Here is a 23,092-nt window from a genome sequence, read left to right as displayed (position 1 = left end):
CACACACACACACACACACACACACACACACACACACACACACACACACACACTGCACAGTGACAGCCCTTGATAATGTCTTGTGTGGCCTGAACAAGAGAATAAATGCACCACTATGCATTTCACTCAGTAGATAAAACCTTCATAACACTGACAAATACAGCTGGTGTCAACCTAACCTAACTGTAAACTCATCGTATCATAAGCTTTCTTTGTAGCTCTTTGCCTTACTCACATTTGATATGTTAGTGCCTGCTGGCAAGCGGGGCAGTCATTCACAAAAACAATTTCCTAATAAATATTTATATTTATTATTATCTGTGATTTTAGTCCAGGTCTTCAGGGACTAACGTTATTCCAGCTAGATCATCCAAGTAAACAGAGTTGGCTTATGTAACTTTAACAGGCTTTTGGGGAATCTGGACCCTCTGTAAAAGTTAATAAGATATGGTATTACTTTAAAAAAATAATTATACCTAAAAATGCACTTTTAAATTCCTTACAAAGTAATATAAGTCTAGCTCGAATTGTAAAATTATTCATTCGCTAGATGTTGCTGTTCCAGTGTATTCCAATGTATAATGTATTCACATTGTAATATAACACTAGAAGACTGTGAGACTGTATATTACACTCCAAAAGTAACAGTGGAGGATTCATATTCTTTTACTGTATATTCATAATCTCATAAAAGCATTTCATAAAGTGTTATCACCCCATTGCTAAAAATATAATTCTTGAGAGGAAGTCAGACAGCCCTCTATTCTTAGTGGACTTACCGTAGAGCCTTGGGCATTATTCATAGGGACACAAAGGGAAAAAAGAGCACCGTTCTACCATCAACTATATCAATACAAAAACTGACAAAAAGTTCACAGTGAAACAATAAAAATGACCCCCCCCAGCAGTCAAATCTTAAAATTAAGCCCAGCAGTCAAATCTTAAGATTAAGACTGATTGTAATCTTCTCTACAGGAAAATCATGTGGTATCTGTAGCAGTGCAGTGCAGAGATCTCTGAGCGTTAGCAGTGGGATGCAAGAAACTGCAGGGGAGGCAAGGTGCTCTACTAAAAGAAAAACTGGTCTCAGAAGGAACTGTTACCTTGGATGACACTTATACTTACACCTACACATATCCAAGCACACACTAAAGCATGGCTTCACACACTACTTCATCTCCAACCCTAGAGTGCCTGGAGTATAACTATAGATACAGTATATTCCCTCCATATAGTTACTATACTTACAGTATATGGAAGTGTTAAAGCAACTTTGTAATGTAGTTCTAGTGAAACGATTGCTTGGCTTTGTACCTAAGCACAGGCTGGCTGCAGGTTGAGTCTTGTAGTTATTCTTTAGGCGGTGGCTCCGACATTGCCTCTTCTTTTTACCCCAAGACAGTGACCGGCTATTTTGGCACCATGGCGAGTTCTTTGATTGCTTTGATTGCCTTCCTAGAGCCCCCTCTGAAGCCTTACAGCTAAACTGACTACAAAGCCCTTACACCCCATTTCCACTGGATATACCTTTTAGTTTCCAACTGTGCACTTGTTCTTCAGCTGAAACGCAAGTAGCTTTCTCCATTTGTATGGCTGATTGTCAGCATCTAGAAGACCTTCAGCGTAATGAGTAAGACACTTTACAGGTGTTACTTGCCAAAGATCCGGGTCTGGTTGCAAGTTGTTTGTTGGGATTTTTGGCTGGGAAACGAATTGTTGCCTGGTTTGGCATGCATTTCCCAGTCCAGGACTGCAGAAAGAGCTTGTTAGAGCTTGTTAAATGTCCTAGTAGTTAGCTTCTTGCCTAGCACCACAGCACTTGATGTGCCACCTAGTTGTTTTAAGCTTCAAAACAAGAGGTTGTGATTTTTCTGACTAAAATAAGACTGAACACTATACCTTTTTTGGACTAATCTGGAATTAAAACAAACTCCAGTCAGTATCAGTCTAGACCAGACATGAACAGCTGTAAATAGCAAACTTCATATCTGCCTAATTCAGAATGGGGAAAAAAAGATGCGTAATTTGTTAAAATATTTGGAGTGTTACGGGTAATATGACCCATTAGCATTTTAGAGAGAGAATTTTGAAATATGCTGTAGCGTTTTAGTTTCTTATAGAGATTTCTGTCTTTGCCCAGTAGCATTAATGGAGAAGGTAAGATGTTTAATTACCACCTGTGTGAGCCGATGTATCCGATGTATGTAGGATATGTAATTATATCTTGATTGGTTTGTGCTGTTTCCAAGGTAATCTTTCTTCATCAGATCTCTCTGTACTATTTTTACACAATTTCAGTGCTTTATTTGTTTCTGTCACATGTCGCATTATTACCAGTTCTCGCTAGATTTTGTAATTACTTTGAATTGCTGTTAGGAACATAACATGTGTCAACCACCCATAACGGCATGCTACAAGGGATGAATTATAAAAACAGCTGCTTTTCATAATATTTCTTTATAGTGAGATATTAAATGTTGAGTTTGCGGATAAACTTTCTAATATACAGACTATACTGGCTGGCTCTGTGTCACATTCTGGCTGGCAGACTGTGGGGACATGACTCCCGTGTGTGTGCTCAGGTGTGACAGGAACTTCAGGTGTGGCCAGTCCTCCCACAGGGCCACACCCATCAGGCCTGCAGGTGGCTGTGCTCCATCCTCCAGCCACACCCGCAGACACACACACACGTACACACCCACACCCTGCCTATACATATAATGAGTGGAACACAGAATAACACAGCATTGTGCAGAAAAACACACACATCACCAAATAATAACGATAATAATAATAATAACAATCAGTCAAAAAAACAGTCAAAACTGCTCACGGACCCCCGAGTCCTCCAGAGCCGGGTCCGTGACACTCTGACTTTTGCATGATGAATTACTTCACGCGTTTTGTGTCAAATTGGGGACAAATGTCTGACATAAACATGCTATATGAAGCATATATGCATGACATTAAGCCAAAAAGCAGACTAAGTTACTATGACTATCATAAAAACCAGAAATTGAAGAAAATGCTTGCTAGGCTGCTGGTGACAGTCTTGAACACATGTAAATTGAGCCTTTTTTGTTGCATTGCCAACATGATTCTTGAGTCCATTGCACTGTGTTGAATATTTTAAGCTCATAGTCTATTATGCTGCATTTTTTGACAAATTGTATCTGCTCGCGCGGCTCTCGGTAAGCGCTTTCACAGAATCTCTAATCCCTTTTTTCCTGTGCTTGGCTCTTGACTTTCTTTCCGAGTTTCTTGTCAGTATGCAAGTGCCACTCAAAGCACAGAGGAATGTGTTGCAATCAGTTGATTGTGAATGGTCTTAGGAAGGTAATATGCAATCTACTGAAGTAGATCCGGAAGGAGCCAAATCAGCCAATGGTCTCCTGTTCATACTATGTTTGCCTCCCCGAAAATTCAAATTAATAAATTCATGGCATTCAATCCTCCTAAGGTACATTTAGGTTTGATTGGTGTTAGTACATGAGTTACAAAAATAACTCATGAGCCCTAGAATGGATGAAAATAGTCTTACAGTACTAAAGGAACTGTAAATAATCTGTCTGGAAAGATCAAGATGAGTGAGACCATTAAATGATCAAAACTGCAGTCAAACAAACAGCGAGGATATTCAACTCAAGATTGTTGACTTGAAGTCATCTATCTGCTTGTTGTCCAGCTGGCCTTCAGCCAGGCTGTTATCAATCTAGCGGCATGTTAACTTTCACTGTGGGGATGGCTTGGGAACTGCACGGTTCAGAGGAGGTAATTTTCTTTCTTTTCTCTCAAAATGTGTTGCCCAGGTATCACTGCACAAAAATTCCCATTCTTCAAGTCTGTGGCTGACATTTTCTCTCTCAGCAGGATGTATCCCTGCTCCATTATAACCATAGTAATGGCCTTGTCAGTCTTCTCTCCCACGTAATTCGCTTTTTGCTATGAAAGGCTAATTGCAGCTGTTTCAGGGACAGGAATTCAAAAGGGGGCTATTTTACAATAAAATGTACTTTGTGTTAGCCTCCTCTGCGTGTTTAGGTGTGCATGCCAGGTTGTTGAGCTTTGAATTATTGTGCCCTCGTCCTGACTCATGCTTCAGCCCGTTTGCATTTGGGGGGAAAAAAGAAACTCTTGAGTAAATAATTTTACCATCATTAGTCACAGTGCTGGATGTTAAATAAATGTTCTCAACTGATAACTGGTTTTATGATGCAACGACCAATGAAATAGTCTGTATGGTTGTATCATTGAGGGAGAAATTCTAGGTGTGCAGTACCTTTCTTTTAACTTGTGTTGGATGGATGGATAGGTAGCATGTCTGTTATGCAACTAATGCTTCACAATACCTGCTGAAATAAGTTAATTTGGAAAGAAAAGTGTAGAAATCTGTTTTGTACTTTTTTATACAGATATATTATGTTCATGTTTATGTGCTTTTCCATCTAGCGCACATGTGTCAAAGTCAAGGCCTGCGGGCCACATCCGGCCCGGCGTACATTTATATCTGGCCCGAGATCATTTTATATAGATGTTCTATTATTGTTATGCATGGCCCGGCGATATGAGGCGCTAATAATATACAAACTACAGATCCCATAATGCAACGCTGCAGCCTCCTTGCTGAACGTTAGGCTAACTGGGAACATTCCCGCTTCAATCAAGTCAAACTTCTGTTTGAAGCTAGCCGCTCACAATGGTGGAGAGACAAGTTGATTCTGAAAGCAGAGCCAGTTGTGTGAAAGAAGCAAAAACTTTATTGCATAATATCTTGCTGTGGATGAAAGTACAGACATGATGGACATTGCACAGCTGACCATCTTCATCCGTGGAGAGGAAATATTGAACATTAAATCGATGCACGGGACAGCGACAGGAAAATACATTTTTAAAACGTATGTCAAAGTGTAACCGACATGAAACTGCCCTGGGACAAACTTGTTGGACTTACAACAGATAGTCACGGTAACGCAAAGCGTAAACTTTATCTGAGCTAAACGTTTAAATCACCGTCAATTTCAGTCTTTTTTTTATTTTTAATTTTTATTAGTTTTCTTATTTATACAACATATACAACAAATTCAATTTAATCACCATGAGGGGGAAAGCAAAACCAAACCGAGCAACAACATAAGAGACAAACGGACCAAAACAAGACCAAACAAAACACAAGAACAAACAAACCAAGAAATACAATGACATTATACAAAATCGGGCCTCCCATTTTGTACATATTTCAACCAATATTCATCAAATGCGTCCGCCTGGCATTTTAGCCTAAAAGTTATTCTTTCCATAACAAAAATATTATATATCACATCAATCCATTCATCTATGGTAGGAATATCCTCTTTAATCCAAAGGCGAGTTATGGCCTTTTTGCAAGCTACTGACAGCACACTGAACAAATATTTATCCGGTTTGCATAGATTAAGACTCTCTAGGTTGCCTAGGTACAATAATGCAAAATGAAATTGTATTTTCTTTTGAAAGATTGTTTCCATGACCTTATGTGTTTCCTTCCAAAATGGAACCACACGGGGACATTCCCAAAAAATGTGAAAATGATTTGCTGTTGCATGTCCACAATGCCTCCAGCATGTTGTATTCTGAGAATAATTGAATTTTTGGGCTGGGGTAATAAAATAACGAATTACGTTCTTCCAGCTGAATTCCCTCCACGAGGGGGAGCTTGTTACTGACCACTGCTGCCTACAAATCCCATCCCATTCCTCTCCTGTTAAGAATAGATTGCTCTCTGTTTCCCATCTTCCTTTAACATATCTTGTATCATGACCCTGTAGATTGATCAGTGAACAATATAATTTGGAAAAAATTTTTTGATAGGGTCCATCTCTATACGCGTTCTCGAATATATTTATAATCTCTTCATTCCCAGTTGATAACTGAGAATTTTTTAGCTTTTTATTCAGGAAGTCCCTCAGTTGCAAATATCTAAAAAGATCTTGATTTTGCAACCCAAACTTTTTCTTAAGGTCTTGGAAACTCATCACTTTTCCATTTTTCAACAAGGTACTGTATGTGGTGAGACCTTTATTTGCCCATGTTTTGAATGTCGAGTCGAACTTACTAGGCAAAAATTCTGGGTCATATGCAAACCATTTAAGGAAACCGGCCCTCTGGTTTAAATGGTACTTTTTAAGTATTCTTCCCCATATTTTTATTGAACTTACTATCCAAGGGTTGCCCGGGTCTCCCAGGAGTCGTAACTCTGACGGATCTCCTATCAGTGCCCCGACAGGAAAATTACCTCCCAAGGACAATTCCACTTCCTTCCATGTGGGAAATAGATTCAGAGATTCCCGACATTCCTCATCATACAGAGGTCCGTTGGCTGAGTTGGGGAAAAGTTCTCAATAGAGTTTTTGAGCTCAGCAAGGAAATCTGTCAGTACATGGATATGGCATGTATGATGCGGTGAAGGCATTTCAAGTGAAGCTGTCACAAATGCACCAGTGCAACCTGCCTCACTTGAACCAAGTCAGCGGACTTTGCTGAACTGCACCTGTGCAGATTCAGATGGAGCTGCAGTGTAATGGGACACTCAGGGCAAAGTACGACACTAAATGGCCCGCACAGTTTATTAGTTCCATTCCTGCAGCAATGCCCAGCTCCGTCTACATGCGGCTCCAACCTTGTGTATGCTTTCATTTATTTTTTCTGCAGTTTTTGGCAGCATGTTGATATTTCTAACTTGCATAATTTTGACAGGATATATTTTTATGTGGAGCAAAATATTTATAGTTAAAGTTTATTTTTTTAAGTTGATTTAATCTGGAATAATATTCCTGTCTGTTTTCCTTCATATTTGTGTTTAAAAAACATTGTTTTAGTGTGTTCGATAAATCTTTATCTTGTTTGGCCCGTGACCTAAAGTGTGCCTTGAGTTTTGGCCCCCTGTGCAATTGAGTTTGACACCCCTCTAGCGTAACAGTCAGGTAAGTACGATACCCAATCAGACAATTAATGGCTTAGTGAGGGACCATGACGATGGCATTTCTGGTAAGTACAAATAGATAGACATTCTTTTTTCTTTCTTTCTTTTTTGCCCAAAGAGATCATTAAACCACAGTCAGTAGCACAGCCCTTTTCTCCCTGTAACCAACCTGTCTGCCAAGATGCCTGCCAGCCCGCTAGCTGGTCCATGCTAAGTGTGTGGTGATAATACTGTAATCAGGCGTGTTAAATAGACCGGCTTGCAATAAGTCTGATGAAATCTGTTCCCGCTGGGCTGCACTACAAGCCAAGACACAAACAAGCAGGCGCATTCATACAGCACACAACCCCAAAACTATATACACATGCACATATGTTTGTATGGACTTGTGAGGATCTACACTGACACAACACATACAGTAATTATAACTACCAATCTAATCAACCAGTAATCTAAACGGAACAGTCATCTTGAACTAATCTAGTTTTAAAATGTTATGTTAGGGCACCAGGATTGTGCTTTAAAAGGAAGTCTTCAGTTATGGGGGTAAAAGATCGCAATGTCATTGCATCAGGGTTCCAGTACAGGGTCTGCAAGAAAAAAACATTAAACCTGGCTTAATGTCATATTGCAAAGTGCTATGACTAACCTGTGGATGTTCCTCTCAATGCAGCAAGTTTCTTCTTCAGTAGTCATAATATTTTTAGCTAAGAGACAGCTGAAAACAAATGATTCACAGGCACAGAAATAGAGAGTTAAATAAGTAATTGTTTGCTTGAGTCCATTAGATATTTGAGTCCATACTTGTGTGATGAGGTGAAGTCTTATTGATCTAAGGCTCGTATTTGAATTTGTATCAAATCTCCAGTTTTTCAATCTGCAGAGTGGACCAAGAGTATTTTGGGGGAATTTTGATGACCAGTTATTCAAGTGCGTTTTTGATTTGCAGCATCTGGCTGCTTCCAAAACTTTCTTTTCCACAGCTGTACTTAAATTCCTATGTTTTGGGCAGCAACCTTTCCTCAGCCATTTCCATTTTCCAGCTCAGAGTCATGGCCTCAGATTTGGGGGAGCTTCACACCTAATGGAGTCTAACTCCATAACCAAAAACTGCAAACCAAACGCTACAGGCATTAAGTCCGACCACATACAGCAAATCGGTATTAATAATTATGATACTTATGTAACTTATGTAATACAACAGCGACTCAACTTGGTCACGTGTAACGATAAATATTATAAAATACACAGAAAATTGTTTTTTAATGTTCCTCCTTTTTGTTTCAAAAATACCATTTTCGTGTTTCATCGTCACAGATATACAAAGTAGTGTTGGGCAATTTTAGATTCAGTGGGTGACAGCTGTTGTAGCATGAAGTAAACGTGTTGTGAATGCCTATTTTCATTAATGGAGCAGGAGTAGATTGTTCATGATAGTGGAAGCCATTAAAGTCATTTGAGCAGCTACTTCCACACTATCAACATCTTATTACAATCATATTAGTTGTATTGATTTTGAAGTGTAGCCCGGAGCTCTCTATGTCTTTGCTTTTGGCAGACAGCCAGGATCTATAGAGAGGAACAGGGTGACAGCAGTCTGATGGCCAGAGGCGTAAAAGCAGGAAGCTTGTCAGTTTGAATTTCCAGACTGGTTGGAAGCATCTGTGCTGGAAAGTGAGAAAGATGTGTTTCAGTCATTTCTTTTTTTTTTGAATGTTTGCAGGCCCTTCGACGACACAAATACTGCGTTTTCACGTCACCTGTCTACTTGCAACAGGACAGGAGGGTTATGATAGGAGATAGTGGTAAATTTACCTAATTACTTTCAGGTGTAAGCAGCTTAAACGCCTTTCACATAGCATAAACTATAGCTTCTGTTTAGTCTCAGTCACCAGTTTTCTATCTGCCTGTGTTTATCCAGTTAATAGGTGGTGGACTCTAGAAGAGTACAGCATTTTATTTGTATAGCAATCACATTGGGGTATTGTCAATAAAAACAAACCAAAACCAGCTGTGATATTTTTAAAAACTGCTGGTAGTCATGCAGTGGAAAATTGTGTGGCGAAAACAGCACTTTTACCCAGCTGAGTTATTCAAAGAGACACAGAGCAAAGCCAATATGTTGCTTTTGCTCCTTTTGTTCTTATGAAAGGGATGAATTTCTCTTCTCTTGCAGATTTAAAGCCAGCTTTAACCTCTCTCACCCTGCGTTTGTATGCTTGCTTGTTTTTAGCAAAATTCTAATGCTTCTAAAGACGGGGGCCATTGAAGAGGTGATTTTATGCATCCACGGGATTCTGCTATTCATACAAGTAAAAAAAGCACACCAGCAAAGCAATGTTGTTAAATTATTTTGTATATTGTGCAATGTTTAAAAAAAAAAAAAAGAAATATTGAAAAACTGTGTGGATGAATAGTATGTTCAGTCTTAAACAGACTGTACATTGAGTCTGCATGAGTGTTGTGGAAGTCACCAGCTTTGACCCAGCGTGGGTGGCTCCTAGAACTATACTCCACTGACAGCTGCACATTATAAATATACTCATAAGGGTCGCAAAATTGCACAAACTGAGGACATATTTGCAGTAAAATAAACTATGGGCACTACAGGTAGGAAGTAGAATGTGTTTTTCTCAAAACTGGTGAAATGCACTTCTTTTCTGTGATCACTTTAATTGTCTAGATGTAAAAAGCATATGTGGTTATCTCTGCCTCTCTGCCGTTGCTCTGGGTTCCATTCAGGGTTTATATATAGCTGCCGGGTTGTGCGTTAGTGTGCGATAGCTGTCTCCAAAGCGACCAGCTTCTCACTTCCCACTCCCTGACGCAAACAAAAAAAGCATCTGTGAAGAGAGAGGGGGTGTCAACCTTGCAATCAAAACCAGATAATCAAATACTAATCTGATTACTTAAGTGCAAAGTGGGTGACGTGTTTCGTTTAACATCTGTGCAATTGTAATTAAGGGCCACAGATATGTGCTGTCCTGCTGAACCTCAACTCCTGCTTAGATTAGACTCAGTTATCATGTGACTCAGTCTTGTGGTTAAAACAACATTACAGCGAGAGGTGAAGTGTATAGTTAAACCTATAAAAAGTGCAAAAGGAGAAGAGCTTTTCTTTTTCACGAACTACCTGTGTTTTTTCACTGCTATCAATTTCCATGAAGCATTTATAAACAGTTGAATTTTAAAGTCAATGTAATTAACCGGTTTGTTAGACCATATAATGAATGATATCATTTTTCTTTCTTTGAAGACATATTTTATTCTACAGTAGAAATTGTAGCAGCATCTTTGCAGCTAACGATAGTCTTGTCTTCATAAATTGAAGAGAAGTGAGCTGATCCTGCATTTTCTTTGTGATGGCATAGATATGAATCATAGCGCTTGCCATTGTCTTGGTTTGAAGTAATGCAGCACTTCAACTTAAAGATTAACTGTTTAAATATCTTAAGAAAAATCCAAATAAAGTACATTTAACTAATACTTGTCTCACATGGATAAAAGTTTCCGTTTGTTCAAACTTTTAAACTCTGTCTTCTGCCTTATTCTACAGATTGAAGACATTATCACTCGCATCCAGGACGAGACGGACGGTGTACCCATCAGAACTGTCAAAAGTTTCATGACGAAAATCCCCAGTGTCGTTACGGGTAAGAAATCAAAAGAGACAGATGTCAAGCAAAAAGCGACCTAACCTGCACTGTACAAACATTAACTATAGAAGTGCATCACTGATGGACATTAAGTGCCCAGAGAACAAAATGAGACGATGGAAAATGCTGATGTCTGTTGGGCCTCTTGTTTTAGTGAGGCTGAAAAATGACAGTTCAATCAGCTATTCCAGGATAATTTAATCAACGTACTTTAATTTGATATTTTGAGATATTTACTTATTCAGCTTCTTTTTAAGGTTGTATGTGAAGAATTATTCCTGAAAAAAGGAAATATGGAAATATTAACAATCTGGGTAGACTTTATAAAAAGGTAAACTGTCTGTTAATTGCAGACTTATGATACACTATACACATAGGTATGAGCAGGATATCAATTTCCTGCCTGTCATCTAGACAGAGCATTAGTTTATTTCACAACACAAGGGTAGGCATCCAAAAAAATCCATCTTGCAAGGTATTTTGTGAAACACAATACAGTACATCCTAGCTCTCCAGCTTGGTCCCACATTTGTATTCAAATAATCATCTGCTTGGTGGCTGCATTTCAGTCTGTTGAGGCACAGAAAAGCTGAATAGCTTTAGGTAAAAGTGGGAAGACAACATATGATTAAACGTTTGAAAAAGTGTGTAAGTGCATAAACAGAATGACTAATGCTGTCCTACTATCAAGGTGCCCTTAAGTGAAGCAGTCAACCCCTGACTTCTCCCGTAGAGCTGCGACTGTGGGGATCTGTGCGTCAAGCTGTCCAACAACAGAATAAACTTTGAATTTAAATGAAGTAAAAACAACAAAAGAAAACATTATTTGTTAGTTGAACCTGATGGGTAGGGATGAATGTTAGCCCCCTTGCCAGCTGGCTGTAATCACTTTCACTGACAGCATAAATCATTCCAACAGGCTGGTGCTGCAGTGGGAGGCTTTCACAGCAAACGAATGAAACAAATGATGAAAACAAAAACATAGACTATTAACACCTCACCCCCCACCACCACTACCCCAGTCTTTGCATTAATGGAAGATGCATACCCAATATGCAATAAGCAGAGCATATCAATAAACATAATTACCCCAGCGGCTGATGGATATGCAGAACAGTATCTGTCAAATGTTTGCAGCTGAGTGCTGAAGGCTAAGAAACTAATAACTGATGAAGAAAATAAACATCACCTCACTAAGGAAAGTAGAAGATATTCTAATTCCACTCTAATAGAGTTTTAAAGTCTCTAAATATTGATCTTTTGAGGTATGGGATCACATTTAAAATCTTTTATATTTATATTCAAATGAATACCACTGTTTTGGGTGAAATAGTTGAAACATTTGAGATTTTGTTTTCTGTTAGAGGGAAAAATACTGATAAGCTAACCTAGTTTTTAGCATGCAGAAAGCCTTTGATTATGCATTATGTCTTATGTCTTTTATTATCATCATTCTATTACCTTTAGGTTTTGTCTTGGAAGTGTAAATTGGGGCACTTGTGTATTTACACTCATTGGCCACTTTGTTAGTTACACCTGTTCAGTGCATTTAGGCATGTAGGTTGGAGGTTCAAACCGAGCATCCAAATAGGGAAGAAAGATTATTTAAGTGGCCTTGAACATGGTGGTTGGTGTCAGATGGGCTGCTCTGAATATTTTGGAAACTGATTTACTGGGATTTCCCCATCCAAACATCTAGTTTTATATTGAGTGGTCCAAACCTAAGAATGGTCAGATTGCTTCAAGCTGACATAAAGGCAGCCATAACTCAAATAACCACTTTTTCCATGACCAGCGTATGAAGCAGATGAGCTACAGCAGCAGAAGACCATACTGAATGGCACTACTGCCAGCTAAAAACAGGAAATTGAGGCTACAATTGATGCAGGGTTTGACAACAGAAGATGAAAGAAATGTTGCCTGATCTGATATTTTTTTGGCTCACTATGGTCCATTACTACCAAGCGAGCATTGCATTGTTGCTGTCAACATCCATCCCTGTATTTCCACACAGTACCCATGTTCTTTCAGTTGGATAATATACCATAGTACAAAGCTCAAATCTCTCAAACTGGTTTCTTGGTCATGGTTAACATTACATTTTACTTAAATGGCCTACAGTTGCCAATTCTCTATCTAAAAGATCTGGATGTGTAGCTGACAAATCTGCAGCAATTGCAAAATGTTATCATGACTTTATTGGACCACGATCTCTGAGGAATGTTTCCCACACCTTGTTACATCTATGGCACTAAAAATCAAGGCAGTTCTGAAGGTGAAAGCCACTCCAACCAGTTACTAGCAAGGGGTAACTACTAAAATGACTGTTGAGTGTATATTTTGCCCCAACAATGGAAGCCCCCTTGTTTTGTTTTTTGTGTCCTTCTATCCTGCCCCCCCGGGCTGCTGTATGTTTAATCCCAAATCTATATCTTTCAGTACATTATTGTAAACACACCATGTATTGCAGCTATTTATCTATCCTCATCTGATCTGATACAGGTGCAGATATTGTACAGTGGCTGATGAAGAATCTGTCCATTGAGGATCCAGGTATGTTTTTAAAATGGGAAAGCAGAGTGTACTCTGCTGAATGATTTCTAAATGCCACAACCTCCCATGATAGCAGAACAGCAGGATTTATTTATAAAAAGCATGCACGCTATATAATAAGAAATACAGGGGTGTGTCTATCTTTATGATAGGTTTTTGAACAATTGCCTGCAATAAATGCTTACAATGAAGAGATGTTTATAGTGAGCAGGTGCATTGTTGTTCAGAAGACCTAACTACAAAAACTTGGCAATTATCTGTAGAAATCATTTACAAGTTAATACTATAGAGAAAACATACCAAACAGGAAAAGAGGCAACTAGATTGTTTTTTTAACAAACAGAATTTGTTTTATATTTGTTGTTTCGTTGGCCTGACCTAAAGCCTGGTGGTGGGAGAGCAGTGTTTATTGTTGGTACAATAGCCCACGGCCTGGACAGTGAATCAGTCACTGAGTCATCCATGTACATCCCAACCACCTCTGATTCCCATAGTCCTAGCAGAAAGCCACTTTAAACAGACAAACAAACAAAACAAAGGTTCAACAAGCTGTGTTGATATATTTGCATTTCTTAAAATGCTCCACTTCAAAAAATATTCCAGGGATGGTATACTTGGCAGGTGATTCATAGTTTTGTATTAATGTAATGTTACAAAATATCAGTTCCATGACTGTCATATTTGATCTCATTGTCTAGATGTTGTTTCAACCGACTTAATTCTATCCATACTGCAATGTAAATACTGTCTGCAATGCTGAGGAATCTACTGTAATCTATTTATCTCTTTATTCTGCTCCTTTTACAGCTGAGGCGATGCACATTGGGAGTTTAATTGCAGCTCAGGGGTACTTCTTCCCAATCTCAGACCATGTCCTTACCCTGAAAGACGATGGAACTTTCTACCGCTTCCAGGTGAGCGGACACACCAAGTGGTTAAAAACACAGAGAAGGCTATAGGAGGTATGGCCACATTTAATTATTAGCAAACTCAAGATTTATACCTGATGTGAAGCTTAATGAGAAACGTGACAATCAGCATTTAGATACTTCATGGTTATTTCTAGGTTAGTGTCTTGTTTTGATAAATATCGTAAAATTATTTTCTGTATAGACGGGTGAAAAATTCAAGTGAGTAAGTAAGGGATTGAACCACTACATGAAACTGGATAGCTAATGATTACCTGAAACTCTGAATTTACAGAAAATGTTAAATTTTTGTGAAACATCTATCGTCCGATAATGATACAGTTATCGGACGATAGATGTTTTATATCGGGATATGAGGTTTTGGTCATATTGCACAGCCCTCATAGCCCCTGGGATCCCTGGGTCGCGCAAACCCGTCCATCACAATAAGGTAGCGACTCGCGGAGGAGGACCCGGGGCAAACCCAGGACACATTGGAGAGATTATATCTCTTGGCTGGCCTGGGAAAGCCTTGGTGTTCCCCCGGACAAGCTGGAGGAGGTGGCTGGGGAGAGGGAGGTCTGGGCTTCTCTGCTTGGGCTGCTGCCCCCACGAACCAGCCCTGGATAAGCGGAAGAAAATGGATGGATGGATGTTACTTTTGATAGCTATTCTTAACATGGTGGAAAAATTGTGGTTGACTCAGCACATTCAGATAGCTTTTGAAATGTAGATATAGTAAGTTTCGAGTACCGGCTCTTTATTGTCAATAGATGAAAATAGTTTTTCTTTAATGTTCCCTTTTATGTTCCCTTTTATGTTCCCTTTTATGTTCCCTTTTGTGCCAGACATGACTCTCACACTAATGCCTTCTTCATTCTGTGTAATTGTAAGAGATAATAAAAAACCTCCAGCAAGTTTAAACTAGCTGTGGGGTCGCCTACAATATCCCAATCAGCCACTGACGATTACTTGTTTCGTTATAGAAGCACTGGGGCCCTGTCCACTACAGTTTCTTCAGTACTATGTTGGGATCCTGTGACCCTATTAAAAATGGATGGTGAGCTGTTAAAATATTCATCAAGAGCTCAGAGGAAGCAGGTCTGGTCCGGGCCAAATAGGCAGCTACCAGAATCTTTACAGGGACATGTAGTGTAGCAGCCCACACTACAATTAGAGACTCATATCAAAGAACAAAAAAAAAATAAAGTAAGGCTGACATTTTGTGCCTCCTTCACTGTTCACAGATAAGGCAGTGGCATTAAGCTTGCATATTAATTATGCCAGACTGAAGTCTCTAATTAAAGAAAGGAAACCATGTTTTCAAATTCCTCATTTGTGAATGCAAAAGCAGCATGTGGTGCGATTAGAATGATATCTATGTAGCATCTTCTTCCTATACATACTGCAGTTACAGGATTGAATCTCCAGTGAAGCCAGAAGAGCAGTTTAATTAAACCAACAGTGCACATTAGGTTATTTGACCTTGGTTCTCCTCCTTCAAAGTGAAGTGGAATAAATGAGGGGAGGAGGAGGAGGTCTATTTGCTGTAGCCGAAAGAGCTTCATAAAGATAATCACCACTCATTAGCATTTCCTTTTGGAGGCAAATCAAGTGCAAGATAAAGAGAAACACAGGGCAGGCAAATCACAATTATGTAATATCTCTTCTCAATGAAAATACTACAGATGGTTTGGACTCGTTTAACAGTTTTACGTAGTTTTTTGTCAAATACAGAACCTGTCCTGTCTGTTCTTTGCCTGGCGGCTTATTGTTCTGTTTTCTGACTGTTTACTTCCCAGCTGTCATTCTTTTATTGTTTTCTGCAATACTTTTCCATGAGTAATAGCCCCCTGGGGTGTTGCAGAGGTGTGAAAAGTTTTAGAAGTTGGCTGTTCTGAATCTCTCCTGCCCTGATAATAAAAAATATTTTGATTGGTGAAGCAAGACAATCATGTGCTCCACTGTGTCTCAGAGGCAAACAGCTATCTTGTAAAGGTCATCATCATCACTCCAGTTTTGTCAAATAGTTTTGACTCATAAATCGTGACCTGGGAGGTTCAGGGAACAATCAGCAGCAATTCAGCATCACTTTTGATTTTCACATTTCTACTTTGTTTTGTCCTCAGGCGCCATATTTCTGGCCGTCCAACTGCTGGGAGCCTGAGAACACAGACTATGGTGAGAAACTTCAAGGAATATCTTGACATTTTGTGGTTTTTGATTGTCCTTTAAGTTTTAAAGAGCAATGCTTTAGTCATGAGATTAATTAAATGGATTAGAAATAGTATACGTGGGTTGGAAACAGTAATATGGCATCATTGCATGGAACGAAACCTGCTAGTGTTATACTGAATTTAAGGTGAAACTAATGCTTTCTGTGGTCCCGGTCTCTAATCTAATTTACAACAGCTGCTTCTGAGGTATTATGTAAAGTGCAAACTACACCTCCAACATTAGCAGGGTATGAATAACCATCAATAATAACTGAGGGATAAGATATGGATCTTATCAATCTACATCTGATCTTGAGGCAAAACCTTTGGAAAAACATGTTTTCTGACTGCCTTTTTATTAGGAGCAGAAAGATTATAACTGGATAATTTATCTAACTTTTGTCTGTCAGCTCAACTCTGAACAAGCTTTATGCAGCAAAAGCTAGACTGTGTAGCTTAAAAAGTGATTATAACAAGCAGACACCAATTAAATATCCCACTGTAGGGAATATTAATAAGTAACTAATTGGGGATGCCTGCAGTCAGCTGAGCCTGACCAAGTAACATGGATGAGTGACAAATCGTTTCTTCCACAGAAAACGCTGCATCCAGATAAAGAGAATCAACTTTATGCATTAATTTCAATATGTCATAATATTCTTATTAATTGATGAAAACTACATATTTTCATGTCATAATGTCTCACCAAGACACAGAGTTTTAACCTTTATTTATTTATTTTTATTGAGTTGATATAACCGTGCTATTCTTTTCAATACAGTGTTTCATTTCAAGTCTTGACTATGTAGATTTTTTTCTGATTTTTCTGATTTGAAGAAAGATGAAGCAACCGTAAACAGATGAGAAGGCATAAGCCTGCAATTTATAACTAAAGCTCAACAAACTCCCACTGAGCAAAGCACCCAGTAAGCACTGTACTTTTAGTTGAGGAGGCGAACAGCTGACATGATTAGTCAATCACTGTTCCACTTCCTGCCCTTCATCCTTTCAGACACAGCCACGACTGGAGTTTTTGGTTTGGGAGTTCAGGGACTCTTAAAACTGCCTCATAATCCCAATGGTGGGCAGGCAGCTTGAGAGGGATTGTAGTCCATGTAAAATAGGTGGTGAGGAGAGGAGAGGTGGGTTGCACAGAGAGTGAGAGATGAGCACAGATGAGTGAAAAGGAGGAACAGGGATGTCTCTGTGATTAATTCTTTCTCTCTCTTTCTCCTTCAGCTATTTACCTGTGCAAGCGGACCATGCAGAACAAGACGAGGCTGGAGCTGGCAGATTATGAGGCTGTGAGTGTTGAACTGTTGCTCTAAGCTATTAGTCCAAGTATTGATCAGTGCGTCAAGCGCTGGGACCAAAAAAATACAGCCTCTTAAAGGTCAGACAGGCGTGTGTCTGTGATGGCATGAAATCTAAATTACTTCTTGGAGCAGACTCAAACTTTAAAACTGTCAAATGTATTTAACAGTATTTTTTTCCCAACTATTGTTTTTCCTTGTTGACTTTTGATAATGTTTCTATCTCATTTCTAACAGGAGAACCTGGCCAGGCTGCAGAGAGCTTTTGCCAGGAAGTGGGAGTTTATCTACATGCAGGCTGAGGCCCAGGTCAAGTAAGTGTGATCTGTTACCAAGGCAACACATGAAACTGCAGTGCATGCACTGATGTCATTCACACTCAAGGTAAAAGACAAGCAATCATGAGAAGTGAGCATTTGTACGTATGGTTTTGTGTAAGATTACCACTGTGAGATTAGGATTGACGTGTCTACAGGTGTGTTTCACATCAGATGCTCTTTAAACCAACAAACATAGGCAATACTTACTTGGAACACATGGAAATTCGAAAATGGAAGAAGAGTGGAGACTGTACACACTGCTCTGTTTTCCACCATCCTTTGCCAGCCTTCTTTTGATTATGAATCCACAGTTGCATCAGTCTGAGGGATGTTAAAGAGAAAGCTGTAATTTCCAAAATGTTCCCAAAATCTTTGTGAAATAAAGTGAACTGTGATTATTACATTTGCTTCCATGTTTTGGTTCCAGGTATATATGACCAGCATTTCTAATCTGATCATGATTCACGAAACTAGTATTAAAATGTTTTCTAATTTTTCTTCTTCTTCTAAATAAGTAACAATGTGGAAGTCTAGCACATAAACAAACATAATGCACGTTGCCAGGGGTCAAAGACTTTAGATGCAAAGTAGCAATTCCTTAAAATTATTAAGTTAAAAGTTAAAGTCATCACCTATTAAACATTATGAAGATCAACAAATTATACAATTGTTATTCTTATTATTCTTGAAGCCTGTTAGACAATTTTAAATGCTTTTTTAACTCACGGTGAATATTCTTAATTTTTAAATTAATTTCTTTTTGAAAAAAATGAAATGTAGGTATCAAAAAACTGGAAGTACTCAAGTACCTGGAATAACACAGAGTTACACAGTATGTGGATGCAGACAGTGTGTATGAAGCTAGAGTACACTGTAGACTGAGTCTGTTCTGAGCCTCATTATTGTTAAAAAACACTGCTCTATTCTGCAGGATTGACAGGAAAAAGGATAAAATTGAAAGGAAGATCCTGGACAGCCAAGAGAGAGCTTTCTGGGATGTCCACAGACCTGTGGTAAGTCTCACATACACACTTCCTGTCTATGTGAGATTATAGCCACCCACCCAATCCGCATTCTCAAATAGTGCTGATGCAATGACATTGTTTTCTTTGGGGTGTTTTTTCTGCAGCCTGGATGTGTTAACACCACAGAGATGGACATCAGGAAATGTAGACGCATGAAGAATCCTCACAGAGTTAAGAAGGTAAAACCTTAGCTGTCAACTTTGTGACAGGAATCTTTTTAAAGAGATTTTTTAAAATATACCCCATGCAACAAGTTTATTCCTTTTTATTACATTTTTGTAAGTTGTGTTAAAATTCATGTCCCTTGCATTTTTTAAACAACATAACATATCATTTCCCACACTGCAAGAAAATAAGTGTACCTTCTAATACTTACCCACTTCTCCTCTCTCATCATGGTTGAATGGCCCAGTCGGTGTATGGTGTGATAGAGGAGGGAACACAGTCTCAGAGTCCCATACACACTCCTTTACACCACTGCAGGAAAGGCACCAAGGAGGATGTAGAAAAGGAGGTAAAAATCAGTTCAAATGTTGACAAAATTATAAGCCATCATTAGAGAAGATGTCAGTGTTTTGTGCTCTTTCTGCTTTTAACACCACAAGCACTGGATTTCACAGCCGCAGGCCAATTACAGAGAAGATTGGCAGACATTGTAACGCATTTTGTGCGGTGCCCACCTTGTCAAATCTTTTCAAATCTGCTGGATTGTTTTCTCGCACAAACAGTAATTATGAGAAATGGTAGCACTAACAGTATTGCCGATTGACATAGACACTGCCAGCTGACTCAACAAGCTCCTTTTCATTTATTTCTGTTACAGGTATTTGCTAGCTCTAGTTGAGATCATGCAATCAGATTCAAAAACCTTTATATAAAAAGATTTTTTGGTATAGTTTATTGCTCATTGTCTTTTTCAGATCGTATTCCTGAATACCCAGCTAGATCGTCACTGCATGAAGATGTCCAAAGTTGCTGAAAGGTACAGGAAACTTACTTCACATACACATTTAAAATGGAGCACAGCATCATGTCCAATCTCTATCTTGTCAATCTTGTGAGGCACTCTTTGTCGCTAAGGTACTCCGTTCCCATCTCCTGTACTCTCTGACCATCCATAATCAGACAAAGCTCTGTGCTACTGGCCTACCTTTTACTGTAACTCTCCTAGAGGAGTGGCAGACAGGGGATAATAGGTTTCTTGACACCTTATTTGGACCTGTGGAGGTTTCAGTTTGACATTCAGAGTCCAGAGTGCTGCTTTTGCTGTTTGGGTATGAAGTGGTTCAGTAAGACTGTATTTTGTCCCTGGATTTTCATGCTCAGTGTGACTATTAGATATACAGGTCTAAAGATAATGTGTGTGAATGGGTGGATGACTGGTAAAGCGCTTTGGGGTCCTTAGGGACTAGTAAAGCACTATAAAAAATACAGGCCATTTACCATTTGGGCTCAACATGCATTTTCATTACTTTCATTCTCTTGAATTTATCAATATGATGTCACATTTTCAAAATTTGAATAAGTATTGAGCTAATAATACACAATAGGGTCAAGGGTTCTAGAGAGGATGTTTGGGATGTGATGTGAAACTGCACAATTTTCATTTTAAATAATTTTTGTACAATACTCCAGCCCCATAAAGTCTATGCTTTTTCCTTTAACACATTAAGAACAAAACACTGTGTTTTTGTAGTCTTTTAAAAAACTGCTCACTGTACAGTTTCAACCGTCTTGCCCTGTTTAACGATTTGAACTTCAACTGAGAACAAGTCTTTAACTACACTATGTGGACATAAGCACTGGGCCACACACAGCATTATTGTTTTCAGTCCCATTGCCAAAGCTTATAATATCCTTCCAAACATTTGCAAAAGAATGGGTCACTTTCACAGAGTCACTCAATGAATTATCAAGTCAGTTCAAGAAATTCCTTTCAAAATCAACTTTATGTAGTATTATTGCAAAAGGGAAGAGTTTAATTGCAGGTTAGGGTCGCCAAGTGCTGAGGTATTTGGTGTGTAAAAGTCACCAGTGCTCTGCTTCTAAACTTCCCCTGGCATTAACAACAGCACTAAACTGTGCAGGGGAGCTTTGATTTTCATGGCTGGGCAGCTCTTGTAGGTGTCATCCTCAGGTGGACATCAAGTTTCTACTACGTTGTTGCTCATTCAGAGAACTCTGCACAGGAACATCCAAACAAACTCTGGGCTGTCTCTGTCTGTGGTCCTGATACCCTGCTTATCTTGCTCATTGCTGTTACAGAATGTACTGTATATTGTATTGAGCTTCTATAACTTCTGTTGGCCTGGTGTCTATGATTTTTATGGATCCTGGTATCTGGAATTGCATTTATTTGTTAGTCAATTTAAAACTTTCTGGAATCAGCATCAAAAATAAAAGGTCTGGAAACACATAAGTAAATGGAGTTTCTGCAGTTTTTTGTAATTTTTATAATTTTGTTTTTCTTTTTATGTATATAGCTCATATTTTCATGTGTTGTAATATGTAAATCAAAAAGTCATATTTAGATATAATGAAGCTTTTGTACCGTAGGGTTAGAAGGATATTACTGCTGTAAAGAGAAGAAGTTGTGTGTTTTTCCTCGCCTTCGTACAGCTTGAGGTCATGCGCTGGCAGTGCAGCGAAGTTGTAGTACATACATTTGTATGTTATTGGGGATTCTTGCATTATTGTTTAATCTGTGAGAAGGAAAATATTTTCTGCACAGTGTTGCTGTTGTTGTGAAGGACAGTCTGCTTCACTCTGTCTCTCACTTACCGTTTGTCTCAGACTACTCAAGACATCAGTTTCTTAATTTTACTGAAGAAAAACATGCGGTTCACTATTAACATTTACCTCAAATCATCAGCATGTCACTGCTGTCTCTAAACATATGATAAGCTAATGCCTCCTTTCCTTTGTCATGTGTGTCCATGTGTGTTGTTGCTGTTGTGTGTCAGTCTGATAGCCTACACTGAGCAGTACTTGGAGTATGACCCATTTGTGACATCACCTGAACCATCCAACCCCTGGACCAGCGATGACCCCACTTTCTGGGATTTGGAGGCTAGGTACGATCACTGTCAGTGGATATTTCAAGATATGTCTCTGCGTGCTGTTTTGTTGTTGTTTTCATAATCATGGTATTTTTAGAGGAAACTGTTTGATTATTTTAAAATAATTTCCAAACAACGTTTTCTGTTGTTGGGCTCTGTAACCTATAACCTTCCTTTTTGCCTTTTGGTGTGTAAATCTCAAAACCAATTTCACATAGAGCCCATAGGGGAAGGGAATTCTTTTCAAGGACACCTATTCAACGCTTTTTTAGGTGTGTGCAGTGTGAAAGCTCACACCACACCCCCCTTTGCAAGTAAATATTAAACAGACCGAAACCAATCTCACAAAAGGCAAATTCAAGTGTGAACGCACTCCATGTGCTGCCCTTGATCATATAGTTGCTGACAGCAGGCAAGTCCTGACAAAGTCGTTGAAGAAACGATCGTTGATGATCGGCTTTCATTCCAAAGTATTTCTTTTTGCTACTTATCAGCTTATTTTAACCCTGATTTGCAACTCAAAAATTTAAACGATCTGGATAATCAGAAATTTCACTGCACAATTCTCCTAACTTAAATGCTAAATGGTCTTTGAAAACTCGAAGCACCATCTTACTGCTGTAACAAGCCTCATTCACATACACATAAATACAAGTGCTTTTTCCCGACATTCAAACACACTTTGTTGCACCAGGGGGCAACTTTAGTATCTTGGATAAGTTTGTAAGAATTTTTTTTGTTTTATATATAAAATAACATTTTAAAATTCCCCTCTCACCCCTGCGGGCGGTCTATCCTTCAAGCTCGGATCCTCTACCAGAGGTGCAGTAACTTAACTGTTCCTAGGACTGCGCTCTTCTAGGGCAGAGTTCTCCGATGTTGTTCCTGAGCAATGTTCCATCTAACCTTCCTCTCGTGTTAGCTTTCTGTTATCATCTCTTATGTTAGCGGGTCGGTTTTGACCCGTGAATTAAATCAGCTATAAAATATACTAAAAACAATAAGTTATCATCCAATTTGTTTCTCATCTCTTGGTTACCTTGTTAGGCTTCCTTATCCATGCAAATGTTGGTTTTAATACTTT

The 23,092-nt window shown here is 38.9% G+C and overlaps 1 protein-coding gene across 1 annotated transcript in view; it reads left to right on the top strand.

The window, feature by feature from the left end:
* The window catches only part of LOC102201415 (regulator of G-protein signaling 6-like), a 105,159-nt gene that overhangs the window by 72,547 nt on the left and 9,520 nt on the right, over window positions 1-23,092 (top strand). The window contains exons 3-13 of the mRNA XM_005731163.1: window positions 10,515-10,611; window positions 13,117-13,167; window positions 13,975-14,081; window positions 16,205-16,256; window positions 17,531-17,595; window positions 17,842-17,918; window positions 18,856-18,937; window positions 19,054-19,128; window positions 19,362-19,463; window positions 19,870-19,931; window positions 21,913-22,023. Coding sequence (XP_005731220.1) covers window positions 10,515-10,611; window positions 13,117-13,167; window positions 13,975-14,081; window positions 16,205-16,256; window positions 17,531-17,595; window positions 17,842-17,918; window positions 18,856-18,937; window positions 19,054-19,128; window positions 19,362-19,463; window positions 19,870-19,931; window positions 21,913-22,023 — 881 coding nt within the window. The remainder of the gene's footprint in view (window positions 1-10,514; window positions 10,612-13,116; window positions 13,168-13,974; window positions 14,082-16,204; window positions 16,257-17,530; window positions 17,596-17,841; window positions 17,919-18,855; window positions 18,938-19,053; window positions 19,129-19,361; window positions 19,464-19,869; window positions 19,932-21,912; window positions 22,024-23,092) is intronic.

This window comes from Pundamilia nyererei, unplaced genomic scaffold, assembly GCF_000239375.1.
Source record: "Pundamilia nyererei isolate P.nyererei 1_Seehausen unplaced genomic scaffold, PunNye1.0 scaffold00041, whole genome shotgun sequence".
Classification (NCBI taxonomy): domain Eukaryota; kingdom Metazoa; phylum Chordata; class Actinopteri; order Cichliformes; family Cichlidae; genus Pundamilia; species Pundamilia nyererei.
The sequence above is the reverse complement of the archived record's forward strand: the minus strand, read 5'-3'. Positions and strand labels throughout refer to the sequence as shown.